At 45.6% G+C, this 18,810-nt stretch overlaps 1 protein-coding gene across 4 annotated transcripts; it reads left to right on the top strand.

Moving 5' to 3' along the window:
- The first annotated feature begins 788 nt into the window (after nucleotides 1–788).
- Nucleotides 789–18,183, top strand: LOC123180731 (pseudo histidine-containing phosphotransfer protein 2). Of its 4 annotated transcripts, none has more exons than XM_044592852.1 (7): nucleotides 789–1,142; nucleotides 1,933–2,028; nucleotides 16,916–17,046; nucleotides 17,189–17,257; nucleotides 17,481–17,552; nucleotides 17,644–17,716; nucleotides 17,806–18,183. In XM_044592852.1, exons 2-7 carry the CDS (start codon nucleotides 2,014–2,016, stop codon nucleotides 17,854–17,856), a joined length of 411 nt encoding a protein of 136 aa, XP_044448787.1. In that variant the 5' UTR covers nucleotides 789–1,142; nucleotides 1,933–2,013; the 3' UTR covers nucleotides 17,857–18,183. The 4 variants fall into 4 exon arrangements, with proteins under 4 accessions (XP_044448787.1, XP_044448786.1, XP_044448785.1 ...); XM_044592851.1 differs by having other exon boundaries at nucleotides 1,930–2,028; XM_044592850.1 differs by having other exon boundaries at nucleotides 789–1,159.
- Nucleotides 18,184–18,810: the final 627 nt, after the last annotated feature.

The raw sequence follows: 18,810 nt of genomic DNA, 5'->3' as shown, positions 1-18,810 counted from the left end.
GCAACGCCTTGCTATGAACAATCAGATCGTTGTTCAAATTGATTCGGTACCGAAACACCTTGATCCCTGTGACTGTGTATGATCGATGGTAGCCATGATTCCTGAATAAGGCTAGACTGCTATGAATAAAACAATAGTTTCTCCTTTTCAAAATATAAGACACACCTTGATTTTGGCCTTTGTCGTATAACTTTGACTATAATTTTCATTTATTGCATGACAAAATTATTATAGACATATGAAACGGAATTGTTTTGCCGGACAAATACGATAGTATCGTTGATACATGTTTAGTCCATGTATTTTTGTATATGTTAATGATAAAAATCACGCATCAAAGAACATGCAAAGTCAAACGCACCTTATATTGTACTACTTCCTATCGCAATTTCAGCCAATATATTAGCTGCTTGCTTTAATTTTTTTTTTAGAAAAAAGTAACGGTCTGTGTATGCATCAATTGTTCGGAAAGTCAATTTGGCTCCTGGAAGCACATCTCTCGGGCCCTTTTTTTTGAAATGAAAAAAATCAAAACAATTTTTTTATGTTCTTAGTCACATCCAAATGCTACTTGCAAAATTTGAGGCAAAAAGTTAAACATTTTGGTTTGTGCAAAAAACAAATTAAACACCAAAAGTTACCCTAAAATGACATCTTAATTTTGTTTTTTTGTCGACGAAACATCACAGCTCCGTTTCACATGAAAATTATCATGCATGCTTACTACACTAACACAAACACCTACAGTTAGATAAAAAAACACAAACACCTAGAAAATTTCAGAATTTTTCGAAAACGTTCGGATTTGGTCAGAAATTCAGCTAACCAAAGGGCAGAAGAAGACGCAGCAAGCTGGCGGCCGGATGTGGTGCAGCGCCGGGCCTGGGGTTGAGCCCGCCGGCGGCTGGATGTGGAGCACGACGAGCGCGCCGTCAGGGCGGGGCGGCGCACGCACGGGGCCCGGCCAGGAGGCGCATGTGGCACGGGTCTCGCGTTGCGCAGGCGTGTCTGAGCTCGGGCCATGGCGGCCAGCCTCGAGCAAGGTCCTGTTTCTAAGGGGGAAAGAGGGGCCATGGCGCCATGGCGGCCAGCCTAGCAGCAGCAGCGTCACATCGTCCTCCGCCGGCCGCAGCTCACTCTGTGTAGGATATACCATGAGGTCACCATATAGATGCTCCTTTTCAGTTTTCACTATAGATGCAGGATATACAATGAGGTCACCATACAGATTAGTAGCCTTAGATAGGAAATGGGCGATATACCAGAAGTTCACCATATAGATTGGCAGGCTTAGAAAAATATAAGCATGTGTTTCACCAATAGATACATAGGTGATGTAAATCTGAGTCACTGCCTCACCGGCTGTGTCGATCTCATCTGTGGAAACTAGTCCCTCCGTTCCTAAATATAAGTCCTTTTAGAGATTCCAATATAGACTACATACGGAGCAAAATGAGTGAATCTACACTCTAAAATAGATCTATATACATCCGTATGTAGTTCGTATTGAAATTTTATCTCTAATAAGACTTATATTTAGAAATTGAGGGAGTATGATTTATGTTTGCGTGGTGACTATATATCCTCGATATAGCAATGAAATGTAGTGCCAACCTTTGCCAATTGCTCCCAGATCAATGGTTTTCATTATCTTTTGTTCCTTGTTTCAATGATTGTGGTACTTGGTTAAATGATTTGAGTGATTATAATACTTATTAGAATGATTGTGTTGTTTAGTAATAAAATTGTGTTTTCCAAGAGTACCCAAACCAACGAAAGCCCAAATGAAATCACTTGTGCTCAGATATCATAAATAACCAGCCCAAATGAAATCACTTAAGAGCACTAGAAGTTAATTCCAATTTCTGATAAGTTCAATCTGGATATATTCCAGGCCAGTACCTCACAACTTTACTGTGTTGACGACAGCAGGTGGTCAGCCATGGTCAACGTTCTCTGTCAGGACTCAGGAGACAAAAAATCAGAACGGAGTGACAGTTGAGCTGGCCTGACATGGTTCCTGAAATGGTAAGGTATTCATGGTTGTCTTGCTGCTGATTTTTGACACGGCAAGCTCTTCCTACTGATTATTAGTGCATTTTGATTTGTGTCTTGTAAAGTGGGTTCTGTTCTATGATCCCTGATCCCTCTGTTCTGGGACTTGCCAGAAATAATACCATCACTAGGTGTCAAGGAGCAGCTTATGTTTACACTTATCTTGGTGAACCATAATTTTTTAATCAGCTACCAGCTTTAAATCTCGCAGAAGCCAAGTTCAGGGAAACATGGAAACATGATGAATCTAAATTCAGGGCCTTCGCTGATGTTGTCCCGCACTGGAAAAAAGTTACAAATATATTCTTTCAGCAGCACCACTGCACTTATATCGCCAACATTCTAGTTCCACTAAGTCATCACCTCATTGGCCTCCAGTAGCCAGACAAACCTTATATTACATTGATTTATGGTAAGTTTTTTGCTGTCCAGAAAATATCATATGTAGGGGAGGTAATGCCCTATAAACTTCTAAGATTTGAAGATTGAGCTCAGTAGCATTTGGGTGATATGTAAAATTCAAATTCAGAATGAATACTTATTTTTAACTGATAATTTCTATTGCTGTCGCTGTTTATCTTTTTCATATTTTCCAAATGCAGTTCAGTTTGATGTTGAAATTTTACAAGTTTGTACAATATCGTCTCCCATACATATGGCATTTTCTGTTGAGAAACTATTATAACTTCACCTCATGGTTTCCGTGGAGATTTCACCGGATATTTATTCTATCAACGGAGGATGCCTACGTGGCTGCGTCAATCTAAACTCGGCCAGCTGGGTTAGTGAACAGCTGACCTGATTGGCGGCACACCCTTCAGAGTTAATCACATCCTAGTTTGTGCCCTTTGTCATGGAGAAGTAGAGGCATATATGTCACCCACAATATCTCTTACCTTTAATAATCTCAGAAATCAGAATATGTTTTGCCTGTAGCATGTGCATATGCATCTTCCTTTCTTGCTATATTTCCGTGTAGCAGGCAAATAATTTTGATTATAAAAGTTAGATGGGTATATTGTCTTTAAAGCTTGAAAATTCATTAGTATCTTACCTGCATAGAAAATTTAAAACCGGTCCGTAAGACAACACATAATGAAAAAATTGTTAATAAATGTTCAGAAAACTTTCTACTAGTAAAAGCAGCACAATTTAATCGTGTTCTTAGAAAATAAGTAAATTGGCCAGAGAGACAAATTTATGAATGATAAGGAATGAGTTGGTTTGATTTTCTCAGTAGTTAATATTCTCCTATCTATAGAAGAGATATGTCACATTTGCCACCACACTCGGTGAAAAGAAGAGGGTTACCGAAAAAGGCTTTCGCCCCGCTTTATATATAGAGCAACGATCAACAACAACCCGGTACAAACGCACGCCACCACAACACACGCACACACCCAAGGCAGGATACATAGGCGCTGGGTGCAACAACACCACCCCTAGCACTACAAGAGCAACCGGGGGCTTCAACCGTGAACACGCCAGCGCCAAGAGATGAAGCCGCATACGACGAACTGTGGGCTCCAAGGCGGCGCCTTCAGGAAGGTTACAACACTGGAGCGCCGCCACCGCCCGATCCGAAGATCAGAGTTTCCCCTGGAGCAACAAGACGGGCAATGAGAGCCGCGACGACGCCTTCAAGAAGGGAACGAGCTTCGCCGCCGCCGGTTCGTCCGAAGATAGAATAGGTTTTCACCCTGGCCAACACTCACCGCCACCGAATGCCACACCCCGGCTACCACGCCGCCCACACGGCCATGGCCACCGGGCTGGACTGAGCCATGGGCTCTGCCCATGAGCACCACGCTACCACCACCAGGGCCGCCGCCCCGGCATCCAAGACCTTGACACCACCTCACCCGAGACCCGCCACTACCGCAATCAAAGAGACGAGCGGAAAGGCCCCGCCTTTGGCACCCCTGGGCGGCCATTAGTGCCGAGACCCAAAAGGCCGGCCAAAACTGGCCTCCATGGACCCGTCCTGCAGCACCGGGCGCGAGACGACTCGGTCCTGCTGCCGGGCACAAGATGAGCCGGTCCTGCTGCCGGGCGCGAGACAAGCTCGGTCCCTGCAGCACCGGGTGCGAGACGAGCGATGGACCGCAGCTGGGAGAGGGCCAACCCTTCTACGAATGTAGCGCCCGGACAACCAGGAGAGGGATCGAAGGCCGACACAAACCGCCTGCGGACGAGCTGACGCCGGAACATGCCAGTCGCCGCCGCAGCCGACCTGCCAAGCTGCCGTGGAGCCACCCATGGCCGGAGCAGCAGCCACGCCGGGCCACTGCCCAACCCGCGCCTCCCGGCGAGCTCCAAGCGTCGGAGCCGCCGGGCACGCACCCACGTGACCAGCCGCCACGGGGCCACCACCATGCCGCGCCTGCACCAGATCCGCGGCACAGGCCCACGCAGCTGCCGCGCCACCACCAGCCATCCCCGCCTCAGCGCCACCACCACGAGCGCGTGCCGCCGGGATGCGGGCTGGTCGCCGCGCTGCCAAGCTCGCGCGAACTTGGCGCCCCTGCCCGATCCAGCCGCCCCGCTCCGGCCGTTTGTGCACGAGGGGGAGAGATGCCCCGCCGCCAGCCACCGCGAGGGGCTTTGCCCCGGCGGCTCCGGCCGCCGCCGGCGGCAGGGGAGAGAGAGGACAGAGGAGTGAGAGGGAGAGGTGGCGCCGCCACCCGTGTCACCCGCGGGGGACGACGCGGGGGCTAGGGTTGTTTTTCACTGTTCACCTCTTCAGCTTTTTGGGAACCCCAAAAGAAGAGGGTTCACCAAGACAATACGGTTGTGTAAACCTCACACCCAAAGAGTGTAATCAGCCAGGTAACAATGAATACAAAAAGGGTTCCATACAAAATCAAATGGTCCTGATCTAAGATGAGCTCTTGAGCAGTTGCCAATATTGGCATATATCACATCTGCCATTCGACGGGCCTGAACAGATGCATTGGAAGTTGGAACAATTTTTCATCTCTGTGTAAAAGCTCCTTGGTTGATTTTTATTTTGTTACTCTTAACAGAATTCTCTAGTGCAGGATCCAATCCTGCAGAATACAAATGTGAAATATGACCCTGCACCAATTCTGGCTTTATATGTAAGCTTTGATTAGTGCCCTTCTTCTCATAGGTGTCATCTGATGTAGGGTGGAACCCTAGATGGCCGATCTTTCACGAAAGGAGCGGATCCCAATTAAGAACACGAAGAACACGAGGGGAACCACAAGAGAATCACTCAAACCAACAAGATTCGATTACACATGCGCTAGATCCAAGAATACAAAGGGAGATACACGATCCACGGTCAACAAAGGACGATACAAAGGGTAACCGGTTCTTCTCCGTGAGGAGGTCTTGATGGGGGCCACCCAAGAGGGGGTCTTGAATCCAACGTGGATCGTCTCCGAAGAGGGGCCGCAGTCTCTCTCGAGGAGGAGATCCGTATGGATGAGCAATGCTCTATCTCACATATGAGCTAAACCAATGCTAACCCTAGAAAGATGGAGGAGGAGTATATATAGTCTAGGGGGTCGAAGGGGTACACGGGCCTCGGCCCTTATTGTGCGCAGACAGGGGTGGCCGGATGTCCGGGCGACGGGCCGGATGTCCGGGGCTTCAGGAGGGGCCGGATGTCCGGGCTGGGGGGCCGGATGTCCGGGCTGGAGGGCAAAACTTCTGGATGTTCTGTAGCGTGGCGCCGGATGTCCGGGCTAGGGCCGGATGTCCGGGCTGGACGCCGGATGTCCGGGCCCTGTAGGCTTGGGCGTCTGGGCTGCTGCTGCTGTGGTTGCTCCAGGGGCCGGATGTCCGGGGACTTGGCCGGATGTCCGGGGCCTGGAAGGTGAACTTGCCCGTTTCCGTTGGTTCTCTTCATCCGTGAACTTGGCGGCTTGTCCGTCTTCACGTGCATCCTCGGGAGGCTCCTCTTGACACCTAATCATGCATAGCATATCGGACTTAGGTAGTAGCCATGTCTCGAGTGGATCATATGTGATATCACTAAGGAAGGAAGTCACCTCGTTCTCGAGAGCTCTAGCTCGTGCTCGTGTCATAGGTCCTCTTGGCTCTTGATGAGACAATGGTAGGTCCATGGGGATGACCGTAGGATGCTCCGCATCATCTCCCCTCCCTTGGGAAAGATCCGACCTCGGATCGAAATCCTCATCACCATGGTACGGGGATAGATCTTTGATGTTGAAGATGTCGCTCACGGAGTACTTGTCGCGTGGGATGTCGATCTTGTATGCGTTGTTGTTGTAGCGTGCAAGCACCTTGAAGGGTCCATCCGCTCGGGGTAGTAGCTTGGACTTGCGTTCCTTGGGGAAGCGATCCTTGCGAAGGTGTAGCCACACAAGATCTCCAACATTGAACATCATGGGTTGCTTGTTGACGTTGAGCTTGGTCGCGAGTCGTTGTACTTGGCGCTCGATGGTGTTTCTTGTATCTTCGTGCATCTTCTTGAGGAAGTTGACTCGGGCACTCGCGTCCATGTTTGTGCGCTCTTGTAGCGGTAGAGGTAGAATGTCCAATGGAGACAATGGGTTGAAGCCATAGACGACCTCGAAGGGGGACTTGCCGGTAGTCGAATGTCTTGCACGATTGTAGGCGTACTCGGCGATGGGTAGGCACTCCTCCCACTCCTTGATGTTCTTCTTTATCAACACGCGTAGTAGAGTGGAGAGCGTGCGGTTGGTCACCTCCGTTTGGCCGTCGGTTTGTGGATGGTATGCCGAAGAGAACAAAAGCTTGATTCCGAGCTTGGCGCACAATGTCTTCCAAAAGTAACTCAAGAACTTGACGTCGCGGTCCGAGACAATCGTCTTTGGCACTCCATGAAGGCGCAAGATTTCCCTACAAAACAAATTTGCAACATGTGAAGCATCGTCTATCTTGTTGCAAGGAATGAAATGTGCCATTTTGGAGAATCGGTCCACAACAACAAAAACGGAATCCTTGCCATTTCGAGTTCTAGGCAAACCAAGCACAAAGTCCATGCTAATGTCTTCCCATGGGTGATATGGAATTGGAAGTGGCATATAGAGGCCATGAGATTGAGCTTTGGACTTAGCTTTGCGACATGTAGAGCATCGGTTGGTGAAGCGATTGACGTCGCGGAACATCTTGGGCCAAAAGTAGTTCTTGGAGAGCGTAGCAAATGTCTTGTCGCGTCCAAAGTGTCCCATGAGTCCGCCTCCATGAGATTCCTGCAAAAGCAACAAGCGAAGAGAGGACTCGGGGATGCAAAGTTTGTTAGCTCTCATAAGATATCCATCTTTGATGTAGTATCGATCCCAAGAAGTATGCGTCAAACACTTGGCATAAGGAATAGAAAATGTAGGATCATGCTCATACAAGTCTTTTATATGCTCAAAGCCAATGACATTTAACTCAAGTTGATTAACAAGCATGCATATACGGGAAAGTGCATCCGCCACAACATTTTCCTTACCTTTAATATACTTGATGACATAAGGAAACGACTCAATGAACTCACTCCATTTAGCATGACGCTTGTTCAACTTAGTTTGACCCTTAAGGTATTTAAGCGTTTCATGGTCGGTATGGATGATGAACTCATGAGGGCGTAGGTAATGTTCCCATTCATGCAAAACTCGCACCAAAGCATATAGCTCTTTGTCATAGATAGGGTAATTGAGTTGCGCTCCGGAGAGTTTCTCACTAAAATAAGCAATTGGGCGCTTCTCTTGCGTTAACACACCTCCTATGCCATTACCACTAGCATCGCAATGAATTTCGAAAGGTTTGTCAAAGTTGGGTAATGCAAGCACGGGAGCATGAGTAAGCAAATTCTTAAGCTCATTGAAAGCGATATCTTGAGATGTTCCCCAAACAAACGGTGCATTTTTCTTACTCAAAGCATGCAAAGGTGAAGCAATGGTGCTAAAATCCTTCACAAATCTGCGATAGAAACCGGCTAAACCAAGAAAACTACGCACTTGTTGCAAATTGGTTGGTTGGGGCCAAGTTTTAATAGCATTGATCTTAGATTCATCAACATGAACACCCTTAGAAGATACTACGAAACCCAAGAAAACAAGCTTATCAACACCAAATAGGCATTTTTCCATATTAGCATAAAGTTGCTCTTTTCGAAGAGTTTGTAGCACGGTGCGAAGGTGGGTGACATGCTCTTTGAGAGATTTGCTAAACACAAGGATATCATCAAAGTAGACAACAACAAATTCACCAATGTAAGGGCGAAACACGTAATGCATAAGACGCATGAAAGTACCGGGTGCTTCCGATAAACCCATAGGCATGACTAACCACTCATATAGACCAAACTTTGTTTTGAAAGCGGTTTTCCATTCATCACCCTCTTGTATGCGGATTTGATAGTAACCACTTTTAAGATCAATTTTGGAAAAGATAGTGGCACCGCAAAGTTCATCAAGCATATCATCAAGGCGTGGAATGGGATACCTATAACGAACGGTGATAGCATTGATAGGTCTACAATCGGAACACATGCGAAAGCTACCGTCTCGTTTTGGCACAAGAATGACCGGTACGGCACAAGGACTCAAACTTTCACGCACATGTCCATGGTCTATGAGATGCTTTACTTGCCTTTGAATTTCTTTGGTTTCTTCGGGGTTGACGCGGTAGGGCGCTTTGTTTGGAAGCGGCGCTCCGGGGATGAGATCAATTCGGTGCTCAATGCCTCGTAGTGGAGGTAGACCCGGAGGTAGCTCATCGGGGAAAACATCTTGGAATTCCTGCAATAAAGAAGATAACACCAAAGGTAGATCGTGAGAGTTGTTAGTTTTTGGTGCCTCATCCTTGCACAATAGGACATAGTGTAGGACACTTGATGGGTTCTCACACACTTCTCTCATCTCACGTTTGGTGGCAAATAGGACTAAGTTTTTCTTGTCGCTCATCGTGGAGGCACTCAATTTGGGCTTGTGGCGCTCACTCTCTTTTTGGTGGTTCACTCTCTCACTATTCTCTCCACGATGGGTGTTTTGCTTGTCGGCGAGCACTTGGCTTGGAGACATAGGACGTAGCACAAACTCTTTCCCTTTCATCTTGAAGCTATAGTGATTTGTACGCCCATTGTGAATGACACCTCGGTCAAATTGCCATGGCCGTCCAAGAAGGAGGTGGCACACGGTCATCGGAAGGACATCACACTCCAAAGTGTCTTCATAGGCGCCGATCTTGAAAGAGACTTGTACTCTCTGCTCGACTTGTATGGTGCCGGTGTCGCTTAGCCATTGAACCTTGTAGGGGTGCGGGTGCTTCATCTTGACCAATTGGAGTTTGGAGCATAGTTCTTCACTTGCCAAGTTATGGCAACTCCCTCCATCGATGATGACCTTGACGGACCGTCCATTGATGCCGGCCTTTGTGTGGAAGATATGGCATCTTTGATCTTCGTCTTGTTGATGTTGAAGAGTCAAGACCTTGGAGACAACAAGAGCGGGACTTGAGTCTTCGTCACAAAAGATGTGATCATCTTCTTCTTCATTGTTCACTTGTCGGTGCATGGCCACTTGCTCAAGAGCTTCCATTTCTCCTTCACTCATGGAGTCGTAGGTGCCGTCGTCGTTGAGGATCATGGTGCGCTTGTTTGTGCACTCGAAGGACTTGTGGCCTCGGCCTCCGCATGTGAAACATTTGATGGAACTTGTCTTGATGGTCTCATCGGTTGGAGTAGATGATGATGAAGCTTTCGGCTTGAAGTTGCTTGTAGTAGGAGGACGACTTGAGCTTGTCGAAGCTTTCTTGTAACTTGACTTGTCGCCATTGCTCGTGGTGGGAGTCGTCGAAGCTTGATTGTTGGAGAGGCCATAGGACTTGGATGAGAACTTGGCATACTTGAAGTCGTCTTGTACTTGCCGTTCCGCTTTGGTAGCTTGATGCACTAGCTCGATGAGGTTCGAGTATGGTTGGAAGTCGGCAATCTTCTTGATAGGGTGATTGAGTCCATTCAAGAAACGTGCCATAGTTTGCTCATCATCTTCTTTGACATTGGCTCGTATCATGGCAATCTCCATTTCCTTGTAGTACTCTTCAACGCTCTTGGTTCCTTGCTTGAGTTGTTGGAGTTTCTTGAAGAGGTCGCGGTTGTAGTAGTTTGGCACGAATCGTGCTCTCATGACATCCTTCATTTGTGCCCAAGTGGTGATGGGTGGTTCACCTCTTGCCGCATGGCGCTCAATGACTTGTTCCCACCAAATGAGGACGTAGTCTTGGAATTCGAGGGATGCCATTGCGATCTTCTTCTCTTCTTCGTAGTTGTGCAAGCGGAAGATTTTGTCAACCTTCAATGCCCATGATATGTACTCTTCGGGGTCATTGCTTCCGGTAAACTTGGGCATGGTGAACTTTAGCTTGCCATATCGTTGCTCTTCATTGTGTTGGGGTCGGGGATGATGACGCCCATGTCGGTGAGGATTGGCAATCTCATGTCGCTCTTGGCGAGGAGGGTTGTCTTCCTCATGTTGCTCTTGGTGAGGAGGGTTGTCTTCCTCATGATGCTCTTGGCGAGGAGGTGGTCCATTGTCTTCTTGCTCTCGATGGACTTGACGTTCTTGTCTCGCATGAGGAGGAACTTGTCTATCTTGACGAGGAGCTTGTCGATCTTGTCGAGGGGCTTGACGATGCACACGTGCTTCGTAAATCCTTTCTTGAGCTTCGTCGCGAAGTGCTTCTTGATGTAGTCGAGCTTGTCGGCCTCGATTGGCTACGGCACGACTTGAGTCTTGAAGAGCACGTTGCGCCTCAAGTGCTTGAGCTTCACGTAGTTGTCGTTCTTGACGTTGCGCCTCGGCGTCTTGTGCATCTTGATGTTGTCGCGCTCGCTCCTCTTGTTCTTGTTGTCGTTGGCGTTGCCGTTCTTGTGCTTGTGCGAAAGCAGCTTGGTTGTGACGATGTCGATGCTCTTGAGAGTCGGTGTCGTGTAGAGGATTGCGGTTAGCTTGACGGTCTTGACGCGCGGCACGACGAAGAGTGTTCGATGTCGGTGTACTTGAACCGGAGATGGTGTCGTCGTAGTGTCGACTTGAGCGGCTCCGTCTTGACGAGGACGAAGTTGTAGAAGAGCGGACCATCATGGTTCGGATATCTTCTTTGAGGGAACTCATGGATGTGTCGAAGTAGTCTCTTGTACGTTGCTCAGATTGTCGTAGATCGGTGGCGAGGTTGTCGATGCGATCGCCCAAAGCAAGTTGTTCTTGATGCAAAGCTCGGTGTGCACCAAATAGTTGAGTCTTGGTGACGTAGGATGACATGTCGTCGTCTTGCTCCAAGAAGAGTGGATTGGTAGAAGTACTTGGCCTATCCATCATTCCAAACAAAGATATGTGAGTGGGAGAAAGAGAAGAACCAATACCAAATGTACCTTGACCGATGTTGAAAATGGATCAAAGATCACTCCAATGTGTATCAAGGGAATAGCACAATTGGTACCGTTTCTTGTCGGTTCTCACACCTACACAAGTAAAAGCTTATGGTGGAGCTTGGTTAGGATGGTGGCACAAAATTTGATGCAATTGTAAGTGAGACTCAATAATGTTGGAAAAGATTCACAAATTTGCAAATGCAACAAGTAGACCAATAGCAAGATATGGTACACGGAAACACACACGCAAATAGATAAGTGGGGTTGGGCAACCAAGGGTGAGCCAAAATGTGGAATCCACCAAGATGCTCTTGTTGCACAACACTAGAGAGACGCTAGCACGATTGCACAATAGGCGGATACGAACTTGTGCACAACCTACTAAGCAAAAATGCAACGACTTCTATCCCAAGTATGCTATATGTATGATGTTTCTATGCTTTGATCCAAGATGATCGAGTATGACAATCTTAATGTTGTATGATGCTATGGTTCTTGCTTATAAGCTCTTTGCTTATCGTTCCCTTTTGCTTAAAAGCTTGTTTGGCTCTTTGTTGTTTGAGCTCTTTTCTCATGCAATGCTTCACGAACCAAGATAGCAATTGTGTATGCGAAGACAACTTTTGTGACACAAGAGATGATACCAAGATATGCAACTCAATGATGGTATGTATGCTATGTGAAGTATGAACACTAATGTGCACAAGTCACGTTGCCGGCAATACTCAAAGGCTAGTCTCGATGGGTAAGCTACGCAAAAGTAAGGCCATGGGTTTATCAATGCAAATGCAAGAGAGTATGATGATATCGCTATACCAAGATGATATGAAGGTGAAGGTGATACCAATGTAGCCGTTCGTAGTAGTCCTTGGCGAAGATGAGCGGTGGTGATGTTGATGCCGAACCGTACCTAGATAGCCGAAACACAATAGGACACGGAAACCACAACTCAAATTCTCAAAACAAAATGGGTCAAAATTGTCGGAGTTGGTAGCGGGAAAGGCTATGGTGGTGCTATGCGGAAATGGTGGTGGTATGCGGAAGTGTATGTGGGCTCCGGAACAACATTGGACGAAAGTTAGGCGGTAAACGGAGTGGAGGATGGAGTTGATGCTGTCAGGGGCCGGATGTCCGGGCTGGTCGGGCCGGATGTTCGGGCTCGGGATCCGTGGATGAACACCGCGTGGAGAGGTCAAATCCGGGGCAAAAATTCGGAGGAATTTGTGGATGGAAATTGGGGAAAAGGCGGGGAAAAGCTAGATCTACCTGCAACACACGAAATCCGCGGATCAAATCCAACAAAACTTCATCACAAAAAAAATTTGGGGCTATTTTTGTGGGGCAATTTTCGGGTTAGGACGAAAAACAACAAAATCAAGCTAGAAAACAAAGAGAGGGGGCTCCGAAATCGTGATCAACGTGGCTCATGATACCAAGATGATGTAGGGTGGAACCCTAGATGGCCGATCTTTCACGAAAGGAGCGGATCCTAATTAAGAACACGAAGAACACGAGGGGAAACACGAGGGGAACCACAAGAGAATCACTCAAACCAACAAGATTCGATTACACATGCGCTAGATCCAAGAATACAAAGGGAGATACACGATCCACGATCAACAAAGGACGATACAAAGGGTAACCGGTTCTTCTCCGTGAGGAGGTCTTGATGGGGGCCACCCAAGAGGGGGTCTTGAATCCAACGTGGATCGTCTCCGAAGAGGGGCCGCAGTCTCTCTCGAGGAGATCCGTATGGATGAGCAATGCTCTATCTCACATATGAGCTAAACCAATGCTAACCCTAGAAAGGTGGAGGAGAAGGAGTATATATAGTCTAGGGGGTCGAAGGGGTACACGGGCCTCGGCCCTTACTGTGCGCAGACAGGGGTGGCCGGATGTCCGGGCGACGGGCCGGATGCCCGGGGCTTCAGGAGGGGCCGGATGTCCGGGCTGGGGGGCCGGATGTCCGGGCTGGAGGGCAAAACTTCTGGATGTTTTGTAGCGTGGCGCCGGATGTCCGGGCTTTTGGCCGGATTTCCGGGCTGGGGCCGGATGTCCGGGCTGGACGCCGGATGTCCGGGCCCTGTAGGCTTGGGCGTCTGGGCTGTTGCTGCTGTGGTTGCTCCAGGGGCCGGATGTCCGGGGACTTGGCCGGATGTCCGGGGCCTGGAAGGTGAACTTGCCCGTTTCCGTTGGTTCTCTTCATCCGTGAACTTGGCGGCTTGTCCGTCTTCGCGTGCATCCTCAGGAGGCTCCTCTTGACACCTAATCATGCATAGCATATCGGACTTAGGTAGTAGCCATGTCTCAAGTGGATCATATGTGATATCACTAAGGAAGTCACCTCGTTCTCGAGAGCTCTAGCTCGTGCTCGTGTCATAGGTCCTCTTGGCTCTTGATGAGACGATGGTAGGTCCATGGGGATGACCGTAGGATGCTCCGCATCATCATCTCTCCTTGCTTCAAATTTTATGTGATTGGCAATAGGCTTGTTTTAGAATATGCATTGCAAGGTGCACATGCAGAAAAGCAGTGCAACGATTCTTGCAACTGTTAAGAGCAGTGAGGTGATGGTTCTGCCACCTCTTGCTCTATGATCAGATTTGTTCTCTGCGGCTATTGTTTGCTATGCATCTTGTGTCATGATTCGCGAAGATAAGAACTTTACTGACACTAACCATTTAAACCAATACCTGTCGTTTTAATATGCTGTTCCAGGTTAAGATTCTCTTATCACTATCCTGTAGAGATACCAACAAGTCATTATCACCGCTCCAATTATGCATTATTCCTCTTCCTTTTCAGCACTTATCAAAAGTAGTGGATGGAACCAAACAAATACACAACTACTCGTATAACCCCAAAACCATGGGTGTAGCTACTGGAAAGGTTTATCCATCCTTTTCTGTATGAAGTGGAATAAAGGGAGAATTTCCTGCCCACCATGCATCTTCCTTTTTATCGTCCAGTTTTTCCATTTGCTTTCAGTGTGAAAGCATGGTGATGACACTGTTTCTCTTCTTCCTTTTTGGTAGGATGCCTGTTTTGTCCAATGTTTGCTGTTACCCTTTCCTGACATTGTTTTAGGAATGTGAGATGTGGAGAAAAGGAGCCGATAGTTGAGCTTCTGTGATTCATCAGATGATGGATCTATCTGAGCTGTCAAGCTTTAATGATCTTACATCTTTTTCTTGCATCCGAGATGCTTGTAGTTGTTTTTACAATCAAACTTATTTAATTGTAGGAAGTGTACAGCTCTAAGTGATTGGACATCAAGATATATACACATGTATGTATTACATATTTTAAAACCCATTCGATGTTGAAATGGGTATTACCTTCTTTCCCCATGTGTTGGGTCTGTGCATGTTTTAGTTCCCTACTATTCCTGTCTTTCGGATAAATGGCTGTAACAGTCGTCTAATGACTTTGTAACAGTCAATTTTCATTCAGAAAAAAACATTTTTTAAAGGTTTCTCCAATCATTGTCTGATTCACACCCACTTTTCTTGTAGTTGGAAGTTCCTGTTTCTATTCTACCTGTACCAATCAATCCAATCATCCATAGCATTCGAGTGTCGTAGCTCTAAGCTCATTGACGCTGACAAATTTCTATGCTTCAAGAAAATTCAGCTGTAGTAGGAAATACGTTTTTTCAGGATACATAAACTATGCCCTGGAGATTCATTCTGTGTAACATAGTAAACAGCTTCAATCTTCAACACAGTGTAACGTTTTAGTTTGTCAAGAACCAATCTTTAGAAGGTTTGCACAGAGTTTAGTACTCCCAGCTATTTGTTATGTAAGAATAAATGTCCTTTCTGTTTCTTATTCGCAGGGAATTTTAGCTGTTGATGTCATTTATAGTCACTTAAATTCCTCCAAAACTCTTTAGTAGTAAATATCTTGTAAAGGTAGAATTTTTTGATTTAGTGAATATGTTCTCCTTACATTAAACGCTCATCGTTCCCTCATTAACTTTTAATTTAGCCAAATTGCTGGATCCCTGCTCTCTGACAAATATCTTGTAAAGGTATTTCGTAAATTTCAGTGGCAGACGTGGTTTCTTTATTTGTAAAAAATTAACAGTGTAATTGGATATTTATAATTGTATCCTATCTAGAAATGTTTATTTATCTTATTTCTAGGTTTGCTTATTTGGGAACATGTTCTAGGGCACTTTACTTCTGCGCATTTCTGCGGTGCAGCGTCATCATATTCTGAAATCCTTTTCCTGTCTAGGGTGTAAACCACACAAGCCACATGAAAGAGAACTCATAGATCAACTTGCAGAATTTGTAGTTGGGATTTTATTTCAGCAGTTTCATGAAAAAGAAAAGTACTTTGTCTTTTTGTTATGCTTTATTCACAGGAGGACATTATCAATTGGAATAAAGATTTTGCATGCATAAATAAAATTCTGTTTCCCTCTATATATACGGCCTCCTTCGGTTTGCATGTCTCATTGCAGCCACCTCAGTTCTCTGTGTGTGCTTGTACTGACATATAAGGCCAACTATGGACTACTCAAATTTGCGTCGCCAAATTACCTTCATGAAGAAAAGTTTCTTTGATCAGGTTTATTGGCTCCCCCTTTGTTCATTTGAAATCTGGGTTTATAATCAATTACTGTGTTGCACATGTTAAGCTCTTCTCCCAAGAGCTGCAAGTTTTGACTGGATAACTTGTAAGCCGAATTACTCTCGTAGTGATTTTCTTCTGATAGAATGATGACCTTTGGACATCTCCACATGACATATCCACTGAGGCTCTGAAAACTTTCTACTGCATTTTTTTCTTCCAAATATATGGAGTTTCTCTCTGGTGGCGGGACTCAATGGATTCTTCACTCATTCTGTTTCAAAATTTTACTTAATTGCAACTGCATAACTCATTCACTTTGTAATCTGGTCTAATGGGACAATATGGGGGCAAATGCCAACTTGGATACTATTTTCCCACACAATAGTTATGGCACTCTTTTTTTTTCCACAAACGCATCGCCTGCTGAATGCATCATGATGTTTAAAATTAGATATATGGGCAATGATGTAATAGACCATAAGAATAGAAAATCACTCTCTTTATTTCCTTCGTTCTATTCCTTTGAGAATATACAAAAGGTTGGGGTGTTCAAACTTTACAGAGTAATCATAGAGGTAGGTCATTTTGATGATACATTAGTATCTTCTAGGCAAATATTAGGGTGCTCTTTATACCTAAGCCAGGTTGACACCTAAAACCACCTTGATGTAGCTGACTCAGTTTGATTTTTGACAAATATTAAGGTGCTTGTTATACTTAGCTAGGTTGAAGCCTATAACAACTTGCTGGGACTTTGTTTGATATTTGAATAATTATTTTGATTTACCCATGTAATCGAGAATCTTTTTTTCTGCCGTGGACCACACTAATGGTATTTTATTATATGTTGTATTTCAGGCTTCTTTGATTTGCCTAATAATCTACTTTGGGCTATTCCTGCAGGGTTACCTTGATGAACAGTTCAATCAGCTGGAAGAACTGCAGGACGAATCAAGCCCCAATTTCGTTGAGGAAGTTGTGGCTTTGTTTCTGAAAGATTCGCCGAGATTGTTGTCAAACATAGAACAAACAATGTAAGCAATACGTCTGTAAGTCAGGCCATAACTGTCTTTTTTTTGGCTGGAACAGTCCATACAAATGGTTTCAAGACATATCATATCTACCAAAAATGGAATCATATTTAGTGCATTCACTTTCCAGTTCCTTTTGATGCAGTGGGAAGTACCCTCAGGATTTCTACCGGTTAGATTCTCTTGTGCACCAGCTCAAAGGCAGCGGATCCAGGTACAGGACCTGTGAATATGCTCAGAAAACACCCGGTGTGAATAATCTTATTGCGGGTCTCATCACCACAGAATCATCCATTCAGTATATACATGATTTAAGAGTGCTTAGTGATGTGAGAGAACGAATATTATTAGCAAATGGAAATGCTATCACCGACAGCTTTACCTTTTGCCTGCCTTATGTGTTCTGATTCACTGAAGTTGACTTGTGTTTGGCGCAGCATTGGAGCAGTGAGGATGAAGAACGAGTGCTCGGTGTTTAAGGCACACTGCAATGACAGGAATCTGGAAGGGTATTGCATCACTCGTGCTTTGCTTTCATCTCTTGTCGCCAGGCGATTTGCTCATCTCACCTGTTGTAGTGTGTCCATGGTTGTGCATCAGATGCCGCAGGTCACTGCAGAAGATGAAGAGGGAGCATGCCACTCTGAAGCAGAAGCTGGAGTCATATTTTCAGGTACATTTGACACCTTTCCCTTGAAAATCTTTCATGGTTAAACAACATTTTACTTATCTTGTATTTAATGCATGCCAATGATGATACAGTTACTGCGGCAAGTCGGGCCTCGCGAGCATGCCGTGAACTCAAGGAAGTAAGAAGATAGCATATGGAATGCAGTTCCAAGGGAACTAAGGGACCAGCTACCTCTCTCCCTTGGGAGCTTTTATCATCCATAATTTTTGCTTGCTTTTAACCTGGGCCCTTTTGTTGTTCATGGGTGGCCTAGTTCTTTGTTGTGTGAAGCTTGCTCATGCATACACAGCCCCTGCCTTGCTATGGGGAATGCCATGATGTAATCTAACTCCTTTCTTTTACGAATACGCCAAGCTTGCTTTCACGAATCATGTGTTGTACCACCCCTATGTAATCTAACTCCGAGTAGCTGTGCCCCAAATATAATGATACTAATATGAGTTGTGCCATACTGGAGTCTCTTCTCATGTGTTCGTTCAGATTACAAATCATTGCAGTTAGCCTTCAAACTCAGGAGTAAACCCATTAATCTAGGAATCATAAGCCTTTTACTCCATATTTTCTTAAACCTGATGTCGCTGTGTTTCATACTTTCATGATTTTGGTAATAATATCGCTGTACTAGCATCATGTTGTTCTGTCAGAATTCATTAGAGAGAGCACGAAACGCTCGCTGGACGAATCAAAAGTAGCTCATTTCCGTCAAATAGTTGGCAGTGGATTCCCTGGTATTGTCACTAAGTGGAGCACACATCCAATGATACCAACACTCACATCAGACCGTGATACTAACTCTCGAATTTCAAACTCGGAAGTTCTCAAAAATATTGTCAATGTTTACATGATATGTGTCTATAATATCTTTCAAATCCGATTCAAAATACACATAAAGAAACAAAAGAAACTTTTAGCAGTTATAAACTTTTAGTAATCAAATTGAAGGCAGTAGGTTGGAGAAAACTCTAGAATCTCTATCCTCTTACTCAGCTGCTATACATATAGATATATGCTACAGGTATGGGCCCTTTGGGCCATAACACACACACAAACACAACCCAACATTCCCCCTCAAGATG

This window comes from Triticum aestivum, chromosome 1D (assembly GCF_018294505.1).
Source record: "Triticum aestivum cultivar Chinese Spring chromosome 1D, IWGSC CS RefSeq v2.1, whole genome shotgun sequence".
NCBI classification, from domain to species: domain Eukaryota; kingdom Viridiplantae; phylum Streptophyta; class Magnoliopsida; order Poales; family Poaceae; genus Triticum; species Triticum aestivum.
Note: the sequence above shows the minus strand (reverse complement) of the source record. Positions and strands in the feature narration are given on the sequence as shown.

Coding starts and splice junctions, on each gene's coding strand:
- LOC123180731 (XM_044592849.1), top strand. CDS start 15,947: ATGGACTACTCAAATTTGCGTCGCCAAATTACCTTCATGAAGAAAAGT. Junction 16,007..16,915: donor AGAAAAGTTTCTTTGATCAG/GTTTATTGGCTC, acceptor CTATTCCTGCAG/GGTTACCTTGATGAACAGTT. Junction 17,047..17,188: donor TCAAACATAGAACAAACAAT/GTAAGCAATACG, acceptor CTTTTGATGCAG/TGGGAAGTACCCTCAGGATT.